This window comes from Sinocyclocheilus rhinocerous, unplaced genomic scaffold (assembly GCF_001515625.1).
Source record: "Sinocyclocheilus rhinocerous isolate Xijiao unplaced genomic scaffold, SAMN03320098_v1.1 scaffold431, whole genome shotgun sequence".
Lineage (NCBI taxonomy): Eukaryota > Metazoa > Chordata > Actinopteri > Cypriniformes > Cyprinidae > Sinocyclocheilus > Sinocyclocheilus rhinocerous.
The window spans coordinates 315176-336846 of NW_015624541.1; the positions used below are offsets into that span (position 1 = coordinate 315176).

The 21671-nt window shown below is 36.6% G+C and overlaps 1 protein-coding gene and 1 long non-coding RNA gene across 3 annotated transcripts in view; both read left to right on the forward strand.

Annotated features, from left to right (window-relative positions):
- Window positions 1-21671, forward strand: part of LOC107741087 (follistatin-related protein 5-like) — a 117870-nt gene that overhangs the window by 44048 nt on the left and 52151 nt on the right. For both annotated transcript variants that reach the window (XM_016553683.1, XM_016553689.1), the window contains exon 5: window positions 20220-20416. In XM_016553683.1, the coding sequence (XP_016409169.1) occupies window positions 20220-20416 (197 nt within the window). The remainder of the gene's footprint in view (window positions 1-20219; window positions 20417-21671) is intronic.
- Window positions 808-18634, forward strand: LOC107741104 (uncharacterized). Its single transcript, XR_001640164.1, has 3 exons — window positions 808-964; window positions 5010-5012; window positions 18624-18634. It is a non-coding gene; the product is annotated as an uncharacterized LOC107741104 (long non-coding RNA).

Genomic DNA, 21671 nt, shown 5'->3' on the forward strand with positions numbered 1-21671 from the left:
ATGTCTCTCATGGCATTTGATTGTCTGGCCAGGCGGTGTTTACAAATACTGATATTGTCAGAGTCTAGTGATTTGGGGCCTGTACATACGCCAGAGCAAATTAACCAAAAAAACAGCAGAATGAAAGCTTCCCGAAACATCAAGAGACTGCTGATTCTTCCCAAACTATGTGCTGACCAGGGCAAAGAAGAGAAGTAGCAGGGTAGATGCCATAATACTAAGTAATAAAACATCACAGAGCATATGCTGTAGGCTACAGAACTTTCGTGTCCCAGTGGGAAGGCTGTGAAGGAGTTCTCTCTAGCCAAGGATGAGGTTTCAGATTTTGTGTGCCTGTAGGGCTGTGTGGTTTGGCACGAGGCAGTGAGTTTGGATAACGATGGAATGCAAGCTGTTGAGTTGGCAAAGCAAACTGTAAATGCTTTTCTAATTGCTCGCATACATTCGAGCCCAACAAAACATCTCGTGCAATTACAGGGCATTATATTCACAGGATACTCTTTTATTCCGTATCATGCGGGACACCCATCAGTGGCAGGGGGCCTGACCCATCACAACATCTATCTGTCTATCTATCTATCTGTCTGTCTGTCTGTCTGTCTGTTGTTCATCCCACCATTCGTTCGCACCAATTTTTTCCCACCAGAAGACACTTTCTAGATGATAGAAATCTACAAAGATGAACAGAAAATCAGCACAAAAAGGGATAAAAAAGGGTGTCCTGTCATATAGTTTTAAGTTGGACCCCCAAGATTTGTGGTACCCCGCTGCTCTTGTTTAAAACATCAAACAAAAGGAAGAATAGAATGTGTCAAAGTTTTAAACTTTCAAAGTACTTATGATGAATAATCGGCTGTCGTCTCAGAAGACAGCTTTACTGTCAGCCCTAGCGAGAAAAATGTTTCATTTCTTGCCACGTTGACTGTTAGGGGAAAATATCCCACCATTAAGCTTTCCTCTGTCTGTTAAGCTTCAATTATGTCCCTTATTCCAGTGACTCACCCACCGTATGACTGTTTGCACTGGGGAAATTAAATGGCTCTTTCAGAATTCTTCACTTTGCTCCACACACTGTGTAAGTTTGGGTTGTTTGAGTTGTTGTGAAGATGATATATTCATCTCATTCTTTTCTCCCCATTACTTCAATTTCTTTCATGAGAATGAAGAGTTAATGAAGCTTGTGGTCTGTCTGATGTACCTCCATTCAGCCATCAGTCAGCCTTTCACATGTCTTGTGTTTTTCTTCTGTTGTTTTGGATGTTGCTGACAATTAAAAGGACTGACTTCAAATGTGCGTTATCTCATATGTTATGGTTTAGTTATGAAAGAAGTGGAAAAAAGAACCTCGGGATCAATGTGTGAATGTCTATAGATATACACTGTTGTTCAAAATGTTGGAGCCAGAACGAATGTTGAATGTTGGAGTTTTTGTTTTTTTTTCTTCAGCGAGGATTAATTAAATTGATCAAAAATGACACTTAAGACATTTATAATGTTACAAAAGATTTCTATTTTAAATAAATGCTTTTTATTTATCAAACAATCCTAAAAAAAATGCTTCATGGTTTTACAGAAATTTTAAGTAGCACAACCATTTTCAATACTAATAATAATAATGTTTCTTGAGCACCAAATCAGCATATTAGAATGATTTCTGAAGGATCATGTGACACTGAAGACTGGAGTAATGACTGCTGAAAATTCAGCTTTGCATCACAAGAATAAATTACATTTCAAAATATATTCAAATGGAAAATGTTAATGCAGAATTGGTGAGAAAATAGAATTCTTTCAAAAACCTTTAAAAAAAATCTTAATGATCCCAAACGTGTGAGTGGTAGTGTAAAATATAAAAATATAATTATACATATGATTATATAAAAAAATATTAAAATATCTTTTGGGTTAATTATATGAAGCATATTTTTGTCATTTTAATTTATTCAAAAATACATTACAAATTCAGTACATCTATACATTTTTCCTTTTTTTTTTCAAAAGCATTTAATTTTTTATTTATTTATTTGGAAATATGACTTAGAAGATGTTCACTAAAACATAATAAAAGATTTTCCTATTTCTTTATCGTTGACACCCTTTTATGTCATTGACCCTTTTATATTACGTCTTGCAAAATGAAACCAGTTTACCCAGTTACAGGATCACAAAATTAAAATAGTTGAATTCACAAATAAAACACCCCAAATGGCTTGTTGCCCATGACCAGACATGTCATTTCTTTAGTGTGTCAGCCAAGTCCTGTACTGAATGAGTCTGCATCTCCTCTGCCGTGTGACATCTAATTAAAGCGCTCTCCCTGTAGAGACAGCTGTGGTGTCCTCTGAGAGAGACCCACCCGGACCGTCCCTCCTACTGCTGTCTGGACTGCTAATGAGCTTATTAGGAACCGCACTACCTGTTGGATGCTGAGACATGGTTAAAAGGGATAAACTGAGAATTAAAAAAAAAAATTGTAATGAGCACAAAGGCCATAAGAAACAGAGAGGGAAACTTGATTTACTGTAATGAGTATACACTAATTATACAAATGCCCGAGTCAAAAAACAGTCCCTGTTCCCTGATATGTTCCCAGCAACTTCAAAAACACACACCTTCATTAATTTTCTATAATAATGGATTTTTTTGTTGTTGTTGATTTTTAGTTTTTTTTTTATTATTATTATCTATTATGCCGTACTTATTCATAAGCTGTGTGAAGTTAAGGCACTGTTGCCCCTCTCTTAGGTCATTACAGAAAAATGACACATCCAAGACATTTTATACAACAAACTCAGCAGGTTTTCTTTCATGTGACATGATTGTTAGTGTCTTTTTTTCTAATGTATTATGTCTGTTTTGAGATTTCTTATGGTTATAGAAGCACTTTTGGAAATATCTTGTAGGCACACCAGTGAGAAAGGTAATAATGAACCAGAAAAAGAAAAATTCTGTTTTCATTGTTTTAAACCTGTATGCTGTTATTTTTTCAGCTCAACACAAAGGGAGAGTTTTCAACTCACGATTGTAACAGTGCAATAAAAATAGTGTATATGATTTATCAAATATAAATATTAATTCTAATTATTTAAAAATAAATATATGATATATAAATAATATTTATAGTTTTAAATAATAAATAATGATCTATATTTATTTTATTTAAATAATATTTTATTTAAAGGTCCCATATTGTCAAAACTGCGTCCATGCCATTGCTGAGCAACAACAACACGGAAACATGTCGAGAAAACGCTGTTCAGTCTGGATGTCAGGAAACTACATCATTGCACAGTAGGGCTGTGATGGTCGCCGTTACAACCGCTTCAACCGTTGTCTATTGCCGCCGGCGGTAGTGCACTTGACGTCACACACTCTATAACAAGCATAATACAAAGTTTTGTATACAAGTGTAATAATAGTAACAGTTGCAAATTGTTTCATTTAGACTATAAGTCTATGGTGTTACGCCCCGTCTAGGGGTAGAGCGCAACATGAAAAAAAAAAAACATGTGTGAACATTTTTATTTGGGAGTCCACTTTCAGGAGCCGACGGTGCCAAAATAATAAACATAAAAAAACATGAATTACCATTCTGAAGCATCCTGTTGTAAGCGCGTTTCAGGAGGTGGTTGGTTGTCACCTGTCGTCGCCGATTCGGGGTCTGAGATCGGCTCAAATATGTAAGGCCGGACAGCATTTCCCTCAGCAGTGACCATCATTACCGGTGTTTCTATTGACCTTACTTGTGAGTATCACCAATCCACAGCAGGCTACAGCATACATGACCCTAGTGGACATGTCCCACCCGTCCCACCCGCAAATTACGCCTATGGTGACCTTTAATACATGACATCAGAAGACATAATATTGTATGTTATATATTCTGTTTTTTGGGGGTTTTTTGGAGCTTGATAGATGTAGTCACAATAAACAGCTGTGTGAAAATTCTTCAAAATTATTATTTTGTGTTACTTGCAAAAAAATAACAGTGCAAATAATATGGTGAAAATTTTGTCTTACTAACTGAAAAAAAAAATATTCTTTTGTGGATTAAAAACTAAATGATATGTTAAGTTCAAAGTATACTCCGTCCATCCATGTTCTGTGATGGTCCATTCACTGTCCGTGTGATGTAATTTTCATCACCAGGACAGTCTATGGACGTCAGTGCTCACTGTCCACGAACAGCCCAATTTTTGTATCCACAGACGGTGCGCGTACAACAGTTTTGGGTTCAAATGTGGTTCACGTTGTATCAGCCCACATCTCAAACCTTCCAACTTCCAACTTTAAGTAAACAGAACTTCTGTCAGTACAGATATATGAGTTCTAAACTGATGTCTACTGTCAAAAGAATTGACATCCTCCACAAAACAAGAACAGAGCCAGATTGTTGCTAAATTACAGCCTGTTTTAGGATGTAAATACATCCAGACCACAGTGACACAACTGTTTATTTTCTGGTATACAGAAAGCTGTTTTCAACAAACAAGATTTGAAAAAATATATTTAAAAAAAATAGCCTTAATATGTCTGAAATGCACTGTAAGCTTTGCTCAGATTTTAATTGCTCTGTAATTGTAGTGAAGCTGTAGAGGTAAGGATGAGGTCATGCATGGCGAAGCTCCAGGAGGCATGATTAAACGTTTCAACCCACCCCCGGGGGATTATCTGATCATCCGCATGCTGTGTGCGCAGGATTAGAGCAGCATCACCACAATCACATCTGCACCAAAAATGAGACACAGGAACCTTATTAAGACTCTAAAATCATGAACGCAGTCACTAAAGCACAAGGTTTCATGGTTTGTTTGGTGCAGTTTGATGAGGATGAGGAAATCACGTTTTTTTTGGGTGGGCGCTGCAGGGTTGTTGGTGCAATTGACAGTTCCCCTTCAGGAACTCGAGCTGCATCGAGATTCGCTTTGGGAACGCCCCTGCGTGAAGCATGTGTAAAATCAATCCAATGGAGCAGCGAGACGTCACGAGCGGGGTGACGTGAGCGCCAGGAAGTATAAAAGCGCATCCGGCAGAGCGCAAATTAGCTTCTGCTCTTCAGTAGCGCTCTGTGTATGTGTCAGTCTATTTACTGTTGTCTGTCAGTCCACACGCATTCAAAAGAATATGTCAAAGTCTAAACTAATATCTATGGCGAGCAAACGGCATTACAGACGTTGTGTGCCTCCGTGCCCATGCTATCTGGCAGCGGGGGATACACACGATCTGTGTGTTTGTTTAGGAGCGGAGCATGCACGGTCAGCTTTCGAGGGAGCTGATTGTCATCACTGTGAGTTACTCTCGCTGCGTATGCTCCGCTCTCGCCTGGCTGTGTTTGATGAGAGCGGCCAGGCTCGCGATCCTCCTCCGAGGTGGATGTGATGAGTGTCGAGACAGATGAGTGTCGAGACAGAGGAGACTGTGGACTCGCCACCACAGTCCCTCGCGTATGAGGTGTGACTCGTGCAGTAGCCAAAATAAAATATCGTTTGGCCAGCCGAGAAACAGGACGCTCGTCCTAAAAGTAATTAGACAAGCGTTTTCTCTCGACGCAGCTCGAGTTCCTGAAGGGGAACGTCTCTAGTTACGTATGTAACCATGGTTCCCCGAGGGAACGAGATGCTGCGTCTCTTTGCCATACTCCCTGCATCCCTCCAGGCGTTACTTCATCGAAGCTCGTTCCCTCGGGGAACCATGGTTACATACGTAACCTAGAGACGTTTTCTTACCAACCCCAATTTTTTTAATAGTAGTGTAAAATGTAAAATTATAATTGTGCCTATATTTATATAAAAATAAAATTATGTAAGATCAAATGAATTACATGTGGTTATGAATTACAGTGGCTTGAATAGACCTCTTTTATGAAGAGCATGTGCTGAATTCAAGTGTATTTATATATTTATGTATTTTTATTAGTTATTTTATTTATTTATTTCAGGTTGTGCACTGAAAAAAATAGAAAAAATTTTCTTTCAGAAATTGCAAGTAAATTTCAAAACTACTTACAAAGAAATGGCAAGTAACACATTAAATTAAATGTGAAATTGTGAAGTATAAAGACTGAAATTGTACATTTTCTTTAAATCATACTCCAGTAAAATTTGTTTTATTTACTTTAAATTTTTTACAGTGTAGTGACTTCCTAAAAACATAATATGTATTAATTAATAATGTTATTTGTAATAAATAAATAAAATAAGATAAATAAATAAATGCATGTAAAATGTCAAATGTATTCAAATATTTTTCCATTACTTTATCTTTGACAGTGACACCCTTTGTCATAGATGTCATAGACCATCTTATATTATTTCTATTTTGTTTATATTTAAAATCATGAATGCAGACACAGAAAGATTGATGGTGTGTTTGGTGCAGCTCGATGGGGATGTTTATTTACTCTATAAGCTTTTTAGTTGAATACAAGAGAGTAAATCAGCTCGTGAGAAAGGAAATAACAGTTTTTTACACTTCAGTGTTGCAATTGACAGTTTTACCTTAAAAAAGTTTCTATGCATCTCAACAGGATTTCCTGGAATTGTAAATCCCATCATCAGCTGAAATGATTAATGATAACGCTGAATGTCATCTGCTTCTGAAGGCTTCAAAGTCCCCACTCTTCCTTTTTAATATTAAAGGCAGGTGTAGTCGACAGGTGTAGTAGCAACTTTTAGACCAGAGAGAGCCTGGAAACCTTGATGTTCCTCTTATGATGAAACATGCAGGAAAATGAGGAAAACTTCTTGGGCCGTTCACCTTTTTTAGTGATTTATTTAATAAGACAAAAGGAGTGGAAAGAAGATGGATGGCATAGTTAATGGAGACATAACATTCAAGATAATTGACTCATTGTCTTGATGGAGAAGCTCTGTTCCAATTTAGATCTCCTAATTTGGTTAGCCGCCCAAGGAATATGATATTATTTCGTCATGGACATACTTTTGTCTACGGGTAGATGGATGGGGCATCTCACCTCTCTTATTGCGCTGGAATGAAGATGAATTCTGTGCATTTAGCCATAGTGATGTTTGGTTGAATTGGACTGCTTAAAGGAAAAAAAGTCAATGGCCCATTTTCTGTTGAATTGCTGTCATATGGGGAATTGAGGTTCGGAATTGTCTCATGGATCTTTTCGTCTAGAACCCGACGGCTGCTGTCATCAATCTTAGAAAAGCAGCGAAATAAGCTAGGGGAGGACAATCGCTCTCGCCTAGCTAGAAGGTGGTAACAGACCGGCTAGCTCATCAGTGCGAAAGATGAACAGTCTGGGTGTTACCAGTTACTGTCAGACACTAAAACCTCTGGAGATGTTTGAGGGGGATTGTTGTCAGCTTGACATGCTGACATTGACAAGACGTCTTTTATTCTATAGTAGTCTCACCTTTGATTTTAAATGCTCTCTGTGCTAAACCTATAAATGCAAAAGGCTTATGCGTTACGCAGACTGCATATGCATGTTAAATTCTAATTACATTTCAGAATTTTATTAAAGGTAGAAGCAGGGTGAGTTTGAAATTTAAAGGGGTCATATGATGCTTTTTTAAAGATCATTATTTTGTGTATTTGGTGTAACAGAATATGTTTAATATATTAGCATACATGTAATTAATGCTTCAATTCATTACATTTATTATATTTTAACTAATTACATTTCAGAATTTGATTTAAGGTAGCAAGCAGGATGCATCTGAATTTGAATTTAATGAATAAATTAGCATACATATAATTAATGCTATTAATGTAAATTCAACATCATGGTGTGCATTCATTGATTCATTAATTTAAATTTATTTATTTTAATTTGTTGATATTATTATTATTGTTGTTGTTGTTTCCCTATGAAGCCACAGAGCATAGGGACTTTTGTGCAGCTCTACACAGTCTGATAGATGTCATCTGTTCATTCCCCTGACTCCAGCACTGTGTTAAGTGCTCGAAGGCATTCATTCACCGCTCAGATTGTGCAGAAGAGTTCAAGGAGAGAATGTATATGTGAGGCAGGGGAGCAAAATGTACCTTTCTGTTATCCTTCCTATCTGTAGAATCACACACTTTCCTCCTACAGTACTGTATAATGGAGGAGCTCAGATTGGATAAAACTTTCACACTCTTTTGAAAGGGCAAGGGATTGTAGTTTTTTTTTTATCAGTCAAGTCACTCAGCATTTAGTTTTCTGTGATAACAAAAATGCCATGGTAAGGAAGACTGTAGAAGATCTTCTGGTGACTGTTTGCCTTTCTTCTTATATCATGGCCTCCAACTTCACTCTGTAATGGCAGCCGTTCAGTGTTTCACTCCCTTCCTTTATCCATCAAAGAAACAGCGTTTGGTGCATTATGGGTAACTGAATATCAAATGTCTGCACAGCCAGCATGAAAATACTGTAGAGCCTTTAATGTTTGTGAGGTGATATCAAGCACTTTGACACGTGACATAGTTATTTTGATCCTCCGAGATAAAACACTTCTGCTCCCCTTTGATTGTCTCAGCTATTTCATGTTTTTATGTAGGACTCCGGAGTGCATTAATGGTCACGTGTTCATTACTCAGGCCATATGGGTTATTATTTTTCAGAAAGTTCACCATGGACTGCACCATGGACATATTGAGTGTACTGTAGCTTTACATATACAGCACAGCTGTTTACAACATTTATAATAATGATAAGAAATGTTTCTTGAGCACCAAATCAGCATATTAGATTGATTTCTGAAGGATCATGTGACACTGAAGACTGGAGTAATGATGACAATTCACCTTTGCCATCACAGGAATAAATTACATTTTAAAATATATTACAACAGAAAACAGATGTAAATTGTAATAATATTTCACAATATTCCTATTTTTTCTGCAGTTTTGATAAAATAGATGCAGTTTTGGTGAGCTAAGAGACTTTCAAAAATGTTCAACAATCTTACCAACCCCAAACTTTTGAATGAACTGTGATCAACCCGATTATTAGGCATTTTTCACATTTCATGTAAGACTGTTGTTAGGCACATTGTGAATAACCCCTGAATGTCAATTTAATACATTACAAAAGGCAAAGTGGCTGGTGTTTTGATTAAAACCCAGGACGTTTGTTGCAGTTCTCCCATAAGGCCGCTGTGAAGAGTGTCTGCTGGACAGCCCCATCAGTTTGACTGACAGTCCTTCCCAACCAGCCAACACAAAAAGAAAGCATGAGTGAGCGGGTTGCCAATACCACAGATTACTTCGTTTATCACCAGCAGTCTGATTACACACAGGTCCAATGACACAGTGGGCTGAGCCCATTTTTGGACAAACATTAAATGAATAGGCTGTCCTATGATCGTCATGAATGCTGAGATACATAGTGGCTTTTTAGGTCAGCTTGAGTTTTGAGGGCAAACCAAGGGCAACATACAACCTTTGAAAATTTTAATTGCATCTTTTAGGCACATAAACGTGTATTTTTTGAAAGCTTGAGAACTGCTGATTTCTTTAGCATATTTGTGTACATTTTCTCATGCAGAGGGTTATTAATGAGGCACATGTCTGTGTGTGGTTGCATGTGTTTTGGGTCAGTATCTACAGTAATATTGATTTGTGTGACCTTGGGTCTGGTAGGCAGTAGCTCCTCACTGCAGAGCACAAGATCCAGGGGTGTGGTTGGATCCACTAGGGGGTGGAGATTGGTAGGTTTAGGGGGGGAGATGGGTAGGTTTAGGGGTGGAGATGGGTGGGTTTAGGAATCAGGGGGTGGAGACGGATAGGTTTGTATGTAATGTAATGTCCAACTAGAAAGTTAGGTTACAAGACTTTTAGTATTTTAAAAAGTTTAGGATTTGTAAAATTATATTTAAAAAATGGTGTATGATTTACTTTTTTTATTTTCATTAAGAAATTGTTAGTAAATTTGATAAGTAATTACAAAGAATTGGTAATTAACTGATTGAATTAAACATGAAACATTTGAAGCATAAAGACAGTATCACAGCAAATCTTTGTTTTATTTGCAACATGGAAAAACAGTTTGACTGTGTGTGTGTGTGTGTGTGTGTGTGTGTGTGTGTGTGTGTGTACAGGTAAAAGCCATTACGCCTATGGAGAGTCCCCACAAGGATGTAGCTGACCAGACATGTGTGTGTGTGTGTGTGTGTGTGTGTGTGTGTATACACTCATATATATGAATTCTGAATTTTGCTCAATCCTAGTAAGAACATTTGAATGTCAGAGAGACTAGTATTAATTATTATCAAAATGTGATTAATTTACACCTAAACACCAGCATTTACAGTTTCATATTTTTTTCTTCTTGTGTGTTTTCTACTATTAAAGGTAGTTGGTTTGTCACCCTGATTATTCATAATGATTGTTTTGTTTTGTTTTTCTTCCACTGGCTAAACCTAAAAGATCAGGAAGGTTTTTTATTCCTCTTTCTGTCACAAATGCATTCTGAATACAACAGATGGTCCTTTTTTGTCTTGTTTATCCTCTCTTCTACTGATGTTATCAGGTAATATGTCTCTTCTAATACCTGCTGTTCCCTAGTCCTCAATGTCAGCATTCGTCAACAGCAATAACTCTTGACCACATCAACGGCTCTGTCAAATTAATCTGATACCAGTGCCTAAAAACAGCCCCACACAGAAGAAGAGAGTGACATAGCCTTAAGAAATCTCTCTGTCCTCCTCTCATATCTAGTCTCTCTCTGTCACTGACCCTCAGGGTGCCCGAATATTGTTCTTCCTGACGAGATGGCCTTGTCAGCCTCTCACTCGTTATGTCTGTCAAAGTCAGTTCCTCTGAGTGTGTATGGGACCTTCAGCTCTTAAACTCTGAATTTCGCTTTCACTGACCTTGCTAAAACTGACTGGAGTATACAGTACTTGAGTCTGTGCAATCAAATTAAAATCGATATTGTGATGTGGCCTTGTGTTATTATTAACTGCGAACAGCTGTGCTTTGATAAATATATAGCTTGCATACATTGCATGCGTTGAAGTGAAGCTCCATTTCCTTAAATTTTCTATAAATATGGTGTTGAACATCCCACACAAACTCCATCTCAGCAGGTGCTATGAGTTCAAATTCCACTGTACACTCTGATTCACTTTATTTCCACATTTGCACCATTACAAACAATTTTGCTAAAGTTTCCATAGAAATCTAATACACGAGCAGTGTTCCAAGTGTGTTTTTCAAACAGACTGCCAGTCTGTTTTTTTATTGGTGGAGATTCTTTAAGCTACTATTTCAACAAATTTTACAATTATGCCAGTAGGTGGCAGCAAGTGACTGTCATCTATGAGTGAATCCTTTGAATCATTCACTCAGCTGATTCATTCAAAAATACTGGGTTATTCAGGAACAAATCAAGTGTTTATGAGTGAGTCATTGAATTTTTCATTCAATATATTAATTCAGGAACTGTCTTTATGAATTACTCACTGATTTGATCAAATAAGTATGCATTTTATTAATATAAATTTAAATATAACTTTAAGTTGAATTTGCTTTGTGTGTGTGTGTGTGTGTGTGTTATATATGTTGTTTATTAATATAGAAATTATATGTTATTTATTAATATATAAAATATATAAATATATAAATAATATTGAAATATTTCATTTGAATATACTTAAAATATATTTAAATACATAATTTCACACCCTGTTGAACATAAAATGCTGCTGTTTCAATGTGATTTGTCACAATTATGTTAAATGTTTATCAAAATTGCAGTCACAATATTTGTAAAAATAGTCACATTTTTAACAGCTTACTTAATGCGTTACAAAATCAGAATATTGGCAATTAAAAAAAATAAATAAATAAAATAAATAAATTTTTATATTCCTTACAGCTCAAAGACAGACAAAGAGAGAAGGAGAGAGAGGTTGTTCTGTTGCCGTTTTAGAAGAGTGATAATAAGACCCTGAGCTGTTTAATGTCACTTTCACCTCCAGCCTGAAGAGAAGCCACATCCGTGTCTACCGGCAGGTAATGAGCTCCTCAAAGGTGCACCAGCGTCTGCAAAAGAGAGAAATCAGAGATATAGGGACAGGGGTAAGAGTGGAGAATTGAAAGAACCTGTGACAGGAGAAAAGAGAGTGTGGAAATCAAATTAAAGGTGAAACAGGAGGTAGACAGCTGGAGACGATGACTTACTTTATGTAGAATAAAGCAGCACTACTGAGACACAGAGAGAGACAAAAACAATGAAGACGAAAGAGGGAGGGGGGACAACAGGAAAAAGGATAAAACAACTAGGCAAATGCAAAGTTTTCCACTCGCACATCACACTGGGAGGGTGTAGCGTCTGGACCAATCAGACACACCATTTTTCATTTGATCCTGAATAATAGCCTGCCAGCGAGTTGTAAATTTGTCATTGCAGCAACTCATATGGATATCCAGCGGCAGGTACACTCTTAAAAATAACGGTGCTTCAAAAGGTTCTTCAAGCGATGCCATAGAAGAACCATTTTTGGTTCCACAAAGAACCATTCAGTCAAAGGTTCTTTAAAGAACCATCTCTTTCTTACCTTTTTATAATCTGAAGAACCTTCTTTCGCCAACAAAGAATCTTTTGTGAAACAGAAAGGTTCTTCAGATGTTAAAGGTTCTTTATGGAACCATTTAGACAAAAAGGTTCTTCTATGGCATCGTGAAGCACCTTTATTTTTAAGAGTGTAGATTGTTATTGAATGCACTGCCTGTGAAATTCTCCAGTGAGATGTTAGGTGGTCAGGCGCAGCAAGAGAGAGAGAGCAGACTTCACAGCCCACTGCGTTCACACGTCCATTTCTGCAGCACCAGAACTTGACAGCAATAGCACTGGCCCTGTGCCCTTAAAGAGCGGAGTCAGTGACCTCAGACTGAAGCAGAGACTGAAGCCATGTGTGTGTGTGTGTTTGATGCATAGAGCATGTAGAGCGATGTACTTTGAGAATACAGAGGGGAGTTCCCTGTTGAAAAAAAACAGCATATGCTGGTTAGGTAGGTTTTGAAGCATAGTAGCTGGTTTGAGCTGGTTTAAGCTTGTCCTTAGTTGGTCATGAGCTGGTTTAAGCTGGTCCTGGGCTGGTTATAAGATGGTCCTGAGCAACTAGTTCCAGTTTATAACCAGCTCAGGACCAGTTTAAACCAGCTCAAACCAGCTACTATGATTCAAATCATACCTAACCAGCATATGCTGTTTTTTCAACAGGGTTGGCACACAGAGACCCTGATCTACTGCTGTTGTACAGATCTGGGCTGCTCACATGACATCAATACAGCAGAGCCATATAAAAATATCTCAGGTTTAGCAGTAGTGATGCACAAAATGTACAGAAAAATAAAGAGACCAAAAGAATTGGAGGAATGGAGTGTAAAGACAATTTCCAGCTGGCTTTAGGGTTCATTTAGGTTCATTAAAGTTGTTAAAATCCTAAAGCCAGATTTTAAAAATTGTATTATGCTTTTTTTTTTTTAGATATGTTTTGTTATATCCATATGCTTTACAATATTTTGCAAAGAGACACATCTGGCATCGTTAAAAGTTAAAATCAGCATAAAAATATCACATAAAATCAGCACCTACTTGCAATACAGAAAACTTGCTTTGCTTTCATTTTCATCACACTCTCTGCATACTGTAGCACTAGCAAAGAAAATCTTCATAACATGACTTATTTAGATGATATACAGTCTATAGCCTATTTCAGCTTTAATAAATAATCACAATACAGACCAAAAAGAAAAAAAAAAAAACATGAGCACAATTTGAGGTGTACTTTATGAAAAAATTTAAGATTATTTTGTATCGTATCATTATTATTATTAGCTCAAATATGTTACAAATAAAAAGGCCTGTTTCTTACTGAAATGAGTGTGAGAGATTATTTAATTACACCCAAGAAAGAATACTGGTCAACTAGTTTTAAAAGGGATAGTTCTTCCAAAAATAATTACTCGACCTCAAGCTATTCCAAACCGTAATGCTTGCCTTTGTTCTGTGAAACTTTTATTTTGAAAAATGTCATAATGTTGTTTTGTCCATACAGTGAAAGTCAGTGGGATCCAATGTTGTTTGTGACTTCATTTGCTTTCAATGTATAGACAAATACAGTTGAAACTTTTGAAGTCTCTTTTTTTGTGTGTGTTCCACAGAAGAATGCAAGTTTTCAAATTGCACGAGGGTGAGTAAATGATGAAAGAATTTTCAATTTGGGTCCTTTTAAATCAAGCTAGACAGACAAGGTCAAGAAGCATGTAACATCAATGGTGCTGTTAAGCAATCTCAGCTGAGTAATAGTATTTTATCTGTGATATTCACCGAAAATAATGACTTACAGCATCAATACCAGCATGCCCGTTTTGTTATTATTTCTTAATGAGGTTATAATTCCCTCATAATGATCTAAATGATCAAATTGGCTCATTAATGTTAATTAGCTGTCCCTCAAGCTGTTTTTATTAATGCTGTCATTCTAACCCTACCTTCGGACAGGACTGAATTTCCTCTGATCTGACTAGATTTACCAGTGTGGTTTTCAAAGTGAATCAGGGTTCCATGTGTCACATGCTGTGGATCAAACATGCAGATATGAATGCAGGTGGCCGTCTAAACCCATTTCAAACAGGGAAAGATCAATCTGCTTTTCCTCTAGGCTGCCTGGACGTGTCAAGTTTTACTTCAAAGTAAATCACACAGGCCACTTAAGAATGGTTTTATGGCTTGTAATAAATGTCTTTGTGCTTAACGCTGCATTTGTGTAATGCTTGTCAAAGAATACGGATATTCTGAACAGTTTTAAGAGGCTCTGGCACATAGTCAGACGGTGAAGTGAAGGGTTGTGTGCCATTCAAAACTGAATTGAGAATACTTTTTAAATTCTGAAAGTTCTGAATTTAAAATGAGATAGCAAACAGGATATAGAATTTGAATTATTTTTAACAAGAAATATCAAGACCATATTTAAATACAGGTTTGACAAAGCTTGTTTAAAAAAATCATGATTTGATGCTCAAACATTTCTTATAATTATTAATGTTGAAAACAGTTGTGCTGCTTAATGTAACTGTGATACATAAGGATCACAGAAATTTATTTGAAATAGAAATCTTTTGTAACGTTATAAATATATTTACTGTCACTTTTGATATTTAATGCATCCTTGCTGAATAAAAGTTTTAATTTTTTTAAGTCTTACTGAACCAGAGTTATTATATTAACAAACTAAAACAATAAAAAAAATTCAACTTTAACTAAAATTAAAATGGAAAAAAGTATTTTCTTTTTCATTTTTTTTAAATAAAACTAATTAAACTTACAGTACGTTTTAGAGAGAGAGAGAGAGAGAGAGAGAGAGAGAATGTAAAATAAATAATTACATTTACATTATAAATTATATATATATATATATATAAATTAGATTCAATAATATTGATTTTTATATAAAAGATTGTGTATAGTCTAAGCATTAATACTGTCATACACTGTTCATGATTATATTTAGGTTAATGTATATTGCTGTGACCTCATTTCTTAGCGCTCAATCTTTTAAATGATTCCACCTGTTCTAATTATCAGCAGCTAGCCACAGTCTGTTAGACACAGCCTAACACTTTAATTTGCCTGCGTGTCTTGAATTGCCCATCACAAACTTGTTTGTCACAGCTCCTGACTTTTGCAAAGTAAAATGATGACCAGAATTCCCATCAGGATGGGCGACCAGCCGTGGCACGCTTTTAGCTGCTGCGCCGCGGTTCACGACCATCAACTGCACGTGTCTTATGTGAGCAATGCCGTCATACTTTCATTTATGCAGGAACAAAGAAGAGGCTGAATCTGGGTTCATTTTAGAAATGGTCGGAGTGCTAACACCGGACCTGGTTAGCACACACTCCCTACGCATGTTTAATGAGATGAGAAACAGTTGCATGATGGATCCATTATCAGTGACCTTCTATAGCACTAGAGGTCTCAGTTGTGCTGTACATTAAAGGACAGATATATATTTAATAGCCCTCACCCATAAGAAACTCTCTGAGGGATGAAGGTTGAGCAAATAAAGACAGGAAGGTCATAGTAGAACTTTGTAAATGTGCTTCTCTGTGGGTGAAATTTGGAGAATGCATAGACCGATCACTTGGAAACAATGTTCTTTCTAATTTAAGCAATAAAGTAAAACCTATTTCTGTCAGGCGGGCATTTCGACTGCCTTCTGTATAAACACCCCATATGTGACCCTGGACCACAAAACCAGTCTTAATTCGCTGGGGTATATTTGTAGTAATAGCCAAAAATACATTGTATGGGTCAAAATTATTGATTTTTCTTTTATACCAAAAATCATTAGGATATTAAGTAAAGATCATGTTCCATGAAGATATTTTGTAAATTTCCTACAGTAAATATATTAAAGGGGTCATATGACGTTGCTAAAAAGAACATTATTTTGTGTATTTGGTGTAATGAAATGTATTTATGCGGTTTAAGGTTAAAAAAAACACACTATTTTCCACATACATTATTGTTTCTCCTCTATGCCCCAGCTTTCTGAAACGCCTCGATTTTTACAAAGCTCATCGGTCTGAAAAGCGAGGTGTGCTCTGATTGGCCAGCTATCCAGTGCATTGTGATTGGCTGAATACCTCAAGCGTGTGACGGAAATGTTATGTCCCTTACCATACTGTGATGCCCTGTCCCGGAGCGACGAGACAAAAACATTAAAACCCATTATAAACGAGACATTTGTTGCATCCAGTGGGGACATAAATCTAGCGTAGCATTAGTTCTGGCAGGTCACGTTAGTCATGAATATTTGGGTTGAACTGTTCTGGAACAGTGTTGTAAATACAACTTAACCACTGATTTCTAGTCGTGTCCTCTTTTGGAAGGCCAAACAAAGTAGTTTCGCTTTCGCAACGAACCACACAGCGTCTTCATAACATGGCGGCGACGGTGGCAGCAACAATAATGTTACACCTTCTTTCTTTGCGTGAACATTTGGGCGGCGTTATGCAAATCTTCCCACATCGTGACGTAGACATGTGGGGGCGTGTTTAAACAAGCCGTTTTAGGAGAGTGTGAACCAGTCTTAACTTCTATAAAGAATATCTCTTTGGGTTTGAGACTTTAGTCTTTGCAACTTTACAGACCTTCTTTATGCACCAAGAGCTTGTAACACTCCAAAAAGAAAGGAAAAATTGAAATCGCATCATATGACCCCTTTAAAAAAAAAATTGATTAGTAATATGCATTTAAGAACTTCATTTGGACAACTTTAAAGGCGATTTTCTCAATATTTTGATTTTTTTGCATCCTCAGATTACAGATTTTCAAATAGTTGTATCTCAGCCAAATATGCTTATTTATTCAGCTTTCAGATGATGTATAAATCTCAGTTTCGAAAAATTGACCCTTATGACTGGTTTTGTGGTCCAGGGTCACATATATTGAGAAATGGAGCATAATGTAACATATATCATAAAAAGATGCACATTCTCATGCACAGAGGACTGAAAACATGTTGAATGTCATGATGACAGCACTTGTGTTTTTCCAATCGCCCACGTTCACAAATGCAACTGCCGGTCAGAGCAAAAATCTTAATTTAACTAAATTAATTACTAATGATTGTAGGAGCCATCTTGGAGAGATTATTGTGGACTTTTTATGATTTATTATATATTATATATTAGGGATGTGCTGTATCACTACCCTGTCGGTTATCAGCTATGTTAGAGGGCTGTTTTTTTTTTTTTTTATCAATATTGATAAATATTAATTGTGGATGTTCATTTATTTTTTTTATTTATATTACTTTTGCCATCATCTAACACTCACCTAAAGTTAATCTTTAAAAACACAAATGCTTTCATAACACTGTTAAATATAATCTTGAGGAAATCTCAAAATGAACATTAATTTTCATACTGTACATTTAAAAGCTGTGAGGCCTAGATTCACTTGTAACATTTAAAATAAACAATTTTATTATGATCATTATTGTTATTATTATTAGATTTTTTTTTTTTTTACAATTTATTTAGGTAATGTAGTATAAAAATTTTATACATTTTATATTACATAACATTTTTATGTTTTATACTTTATAAAACAAAAGACCAAAAAACAAAAAAAGTATTGCATGGGCTCTGTGGGTTTCATTTTCTTTTCTTTTTTTTCATTTTCAAGTCATTATTTTTTCAACTCCCTGTTGTGTTACTATAATATCTCTGTACTGCAAATTAATATTTGGTGCGTATTTCTACATACAAGATATCTATATACAAGACTCACAGTTTCAGTCCACACTGAAAATCAATGCACAGGCAGATGGGCTCCTGTTGAAACGCAGCTCATTAATGTAGCTCTGATTCAAGAAATCTCCAGCTTTCCACACATTTTAGAGTTTTCCTTCTGCACGGTTGCAACATTGCTGGGAACTGTACAGCTGTCAAATATCAGGTGGATAATGCCGTATAAATATATTCCCTAAGTCACACATCTGCAGTTCTGGAATATGATAGAAGACATGCAGTTCTTCATTTGCCACCATGCCAAAAAATGAATGCTAATGTGCCGTGTGTGCAAACGTACACACACACACACAGGTTTGACGACACTGACCTTCATCTCCTCTGGGCAAGGTAGACGGTAGAGAGCCATTTATCTTTTATTCATTCTGCCATTTCTAAGGAAGGAAGCTTTCCTGCCACGGTGGCTTGTCAAATTAGAGGCCATTTTGTGATGTGTGGCACGCTATAGCTGATCAGCACACATACACACAGCAGGCTCAGACACATATATTTATTCATACATCTCAGTAAATCACACACACATTGCAGTTAGTGGTGCAGTCATGTGGAGATGAGCTGTGACTGACTTGACATCTGTCAGTGAATCTAGCCTGACAGTCTTTAAAACCAGCTGCTTTTCCTCAACCTCCTTCCTTCTCCCTCTCTAGCTTTCATTTCTGATTCTGCCTTTCATTATCCATCTCTTATGCTCCAGAAACAACATCGGTATTCTCACAAGAAGCCATACTGCACCACCTGAACTACATATAATGACGAAAACATCTCAAATATTGTCAAATGCTTTTTGACAAGCCTTCCCAGCCGTTGTTTCCAGCAACTGTTTCAAGTCCATCCCTAACACCTTTCCAGCGCTTTCTCTGACATGATTGCTAGAGTAATGTACAGAGTCTGTCCTCCTCTGCCATGTTTGCATAACACAGAGCATTTTTTTTCTGCAGCCCATTAGCACTGTCACGACAGCATTGTAGTTTTTTGTCATTTTTTGATCGGCGTAATGATTGTCCAAATAAAATAAGAGTTTTTATCATCAAATGTTCTGTCATTAATGTATGTGTTTTGTTCTTTTGATATTAAGGAAAATCATCTAAAATTAAACATAGCATCGCATAGTTACGTCAGTGGGTGACGGCAAGTTACTGTCTTCATAAGTGAATCATTCGTTGAAAAGATTTGTTTAAAACGCTGATTCATTCAGGAATGAAACGCTTGACTGTTATTAGTGATTCACTGAATCATTCGTTCAAACGCTGAATCATTCAGAAAGAAATTACCCAACTGTGTGTTGTTTGGAGACATGCAACTGTTCTGCTGTGGCTTTGTTTGGAACTAATGGCAATATTGTGTCAAAAATGTAAGTTACTTACAGTAATATTAACTTCATATATATTGAACTGTTGTATGAAATATATGATGGCCGTTTGTTTTTTTATTTTAATATTAATACAACTGTTGTTCGACCACAGGCAATCACAGGTAAAAATCTTGCATCTTGCAGATATTAAAAAAAAAAAAACAGACTAAACATAGTAATTTTATTGAATATTTGTATTATTTATTTATAACCTGGTATTAGTCATCATTGAAACCCTATTTTCTTTAGATAAAAAATAAGTAGCATATAATACATTGTGTGTGCATGTGTGTGTGTGTGTGTGTGTGTGTGTTTATTTTCTTAAACAATCACTAATAGTCTGATGTATCAAATATGATGCATACAGTAAAACAAAAACATTTATTTCTTTTGATTCTTCTTGTGAGAGCCACAAGATCTGCAAATTCCCAGCATTTATTTACATATCAGACCTGTTAGATTCCTCATATGGCCATTTTTGAAATGGGCTTCATATTGTCACACTATTGATGAATTAGTAATGCTGCAGAACAGCGAATCTCCATATACACTGATCTGACCAGCATTTCTCTCCAACACTTCGCAGATGATAACTGTCATCTGGGAGATTATAAAAAATTGAAGACCGAGATGTTGGACTTACATGCTCAGAGGTACTTGACCCCCGGTAACCATGGCAGCCACGAGAACGATATGGCAACTAGGAAACATCTGGTGGACATGATGTTCAAGCGCTTTGACGCAGATGGTAATGGAAGAGTTGACAGCAGTGAGCTCTCACAGGTAAGTCCGAACAAGACTGTTACAAAGTCACTCTGTTTCTTTTCTTTCACCCGTTTAATCGACGTTGCAATTAGGTGCCGTTTCTTGACCTTCTTAACATGCGTCTGTCATGTTGATTTTATCTTAAAGGGGTCATATGATGTTGCTAAAAAGAACATTATTATGTGTATTTGGTGTAATGAAATGTGTTTATGCGGTTTAAGGTTCAAAAAACACATTATTTTCCACATAAGGCCGGAGTGACGAGACAAAAACAATAAAAGCCATTATAAATGAAGCATTTGTTGCATCCAGTGGGGACATAGTTACGGATTATAATGACATATACTGTCTTTTTACGCGTTGTATCGGACTCCGCTTCGTCCACGGTGAAAGCCGATTCGGCGATCCACAGCGTGAAGTTGATGTATTTCCTCAGCGACCAGCACGGATCAGCTCTAGGCATGACGAAGCGAATATCGTCCTCTTTTGGAAGGCCAAACAAAGTAGTTTTGCTTTCACAACGAAACGTAGACATGTGGGGGCATGTTAGAACGAACCGCTTTAGGTAGGTGTGGTTGACTCTTAACTTTTATAAAGAATATCTCTTTGGATTTGGGACTTTAGTCTTTGCAACTTTACAGATCTTTTTTATGCACCAAGAGCTTGTAACACTTCAAAGAGAAAGGAAAAATTGAAATCGCATCATATGACCCCTTCAATAACCATTTTCAAACCAACAGTAGAGGTCAATTTTCAGAGAGAAAAATAGAGATCGTTTTCCTTTATCAACTTTTTAGCTAGATTTTTGCCCCGATTTCGGCATGTAAACACCTTAACCTAAGTTCTGTCGGTTTATTGAAGTGTGCATGTGTAATATTTGACAGGAAACCATGCTTATGGCAATAGTAAGTGCATCCAGAGTGTTTTGTAGTAGAGAAGAAGAGAATATATCTCAAACTCTGACTTTGACCCAAGAAATGCGAAAAAAGTGCTCATCTTGTGCAGCCATAGGACATTAGTACAGTCATAAGCCCTATTCGCACGGGATTAGTATTACCTGGTGACCTCCAGTCATTTGTAATAATTGCGGAGGTTGTCTGTGATCTTAATCCCGTGCGAATCGGCCATGTCTGTAATTTGTAAAGTAAAAATTCCCTAACAAATGACCTACCATATTTCGCCGAACACCGAAGTGCTGTGATAATATTAGTCCCGTGCGAATCGGCATCTCTGTGATTCGGCCAGCATTTGACGGGTCGTATATCATTTTTCG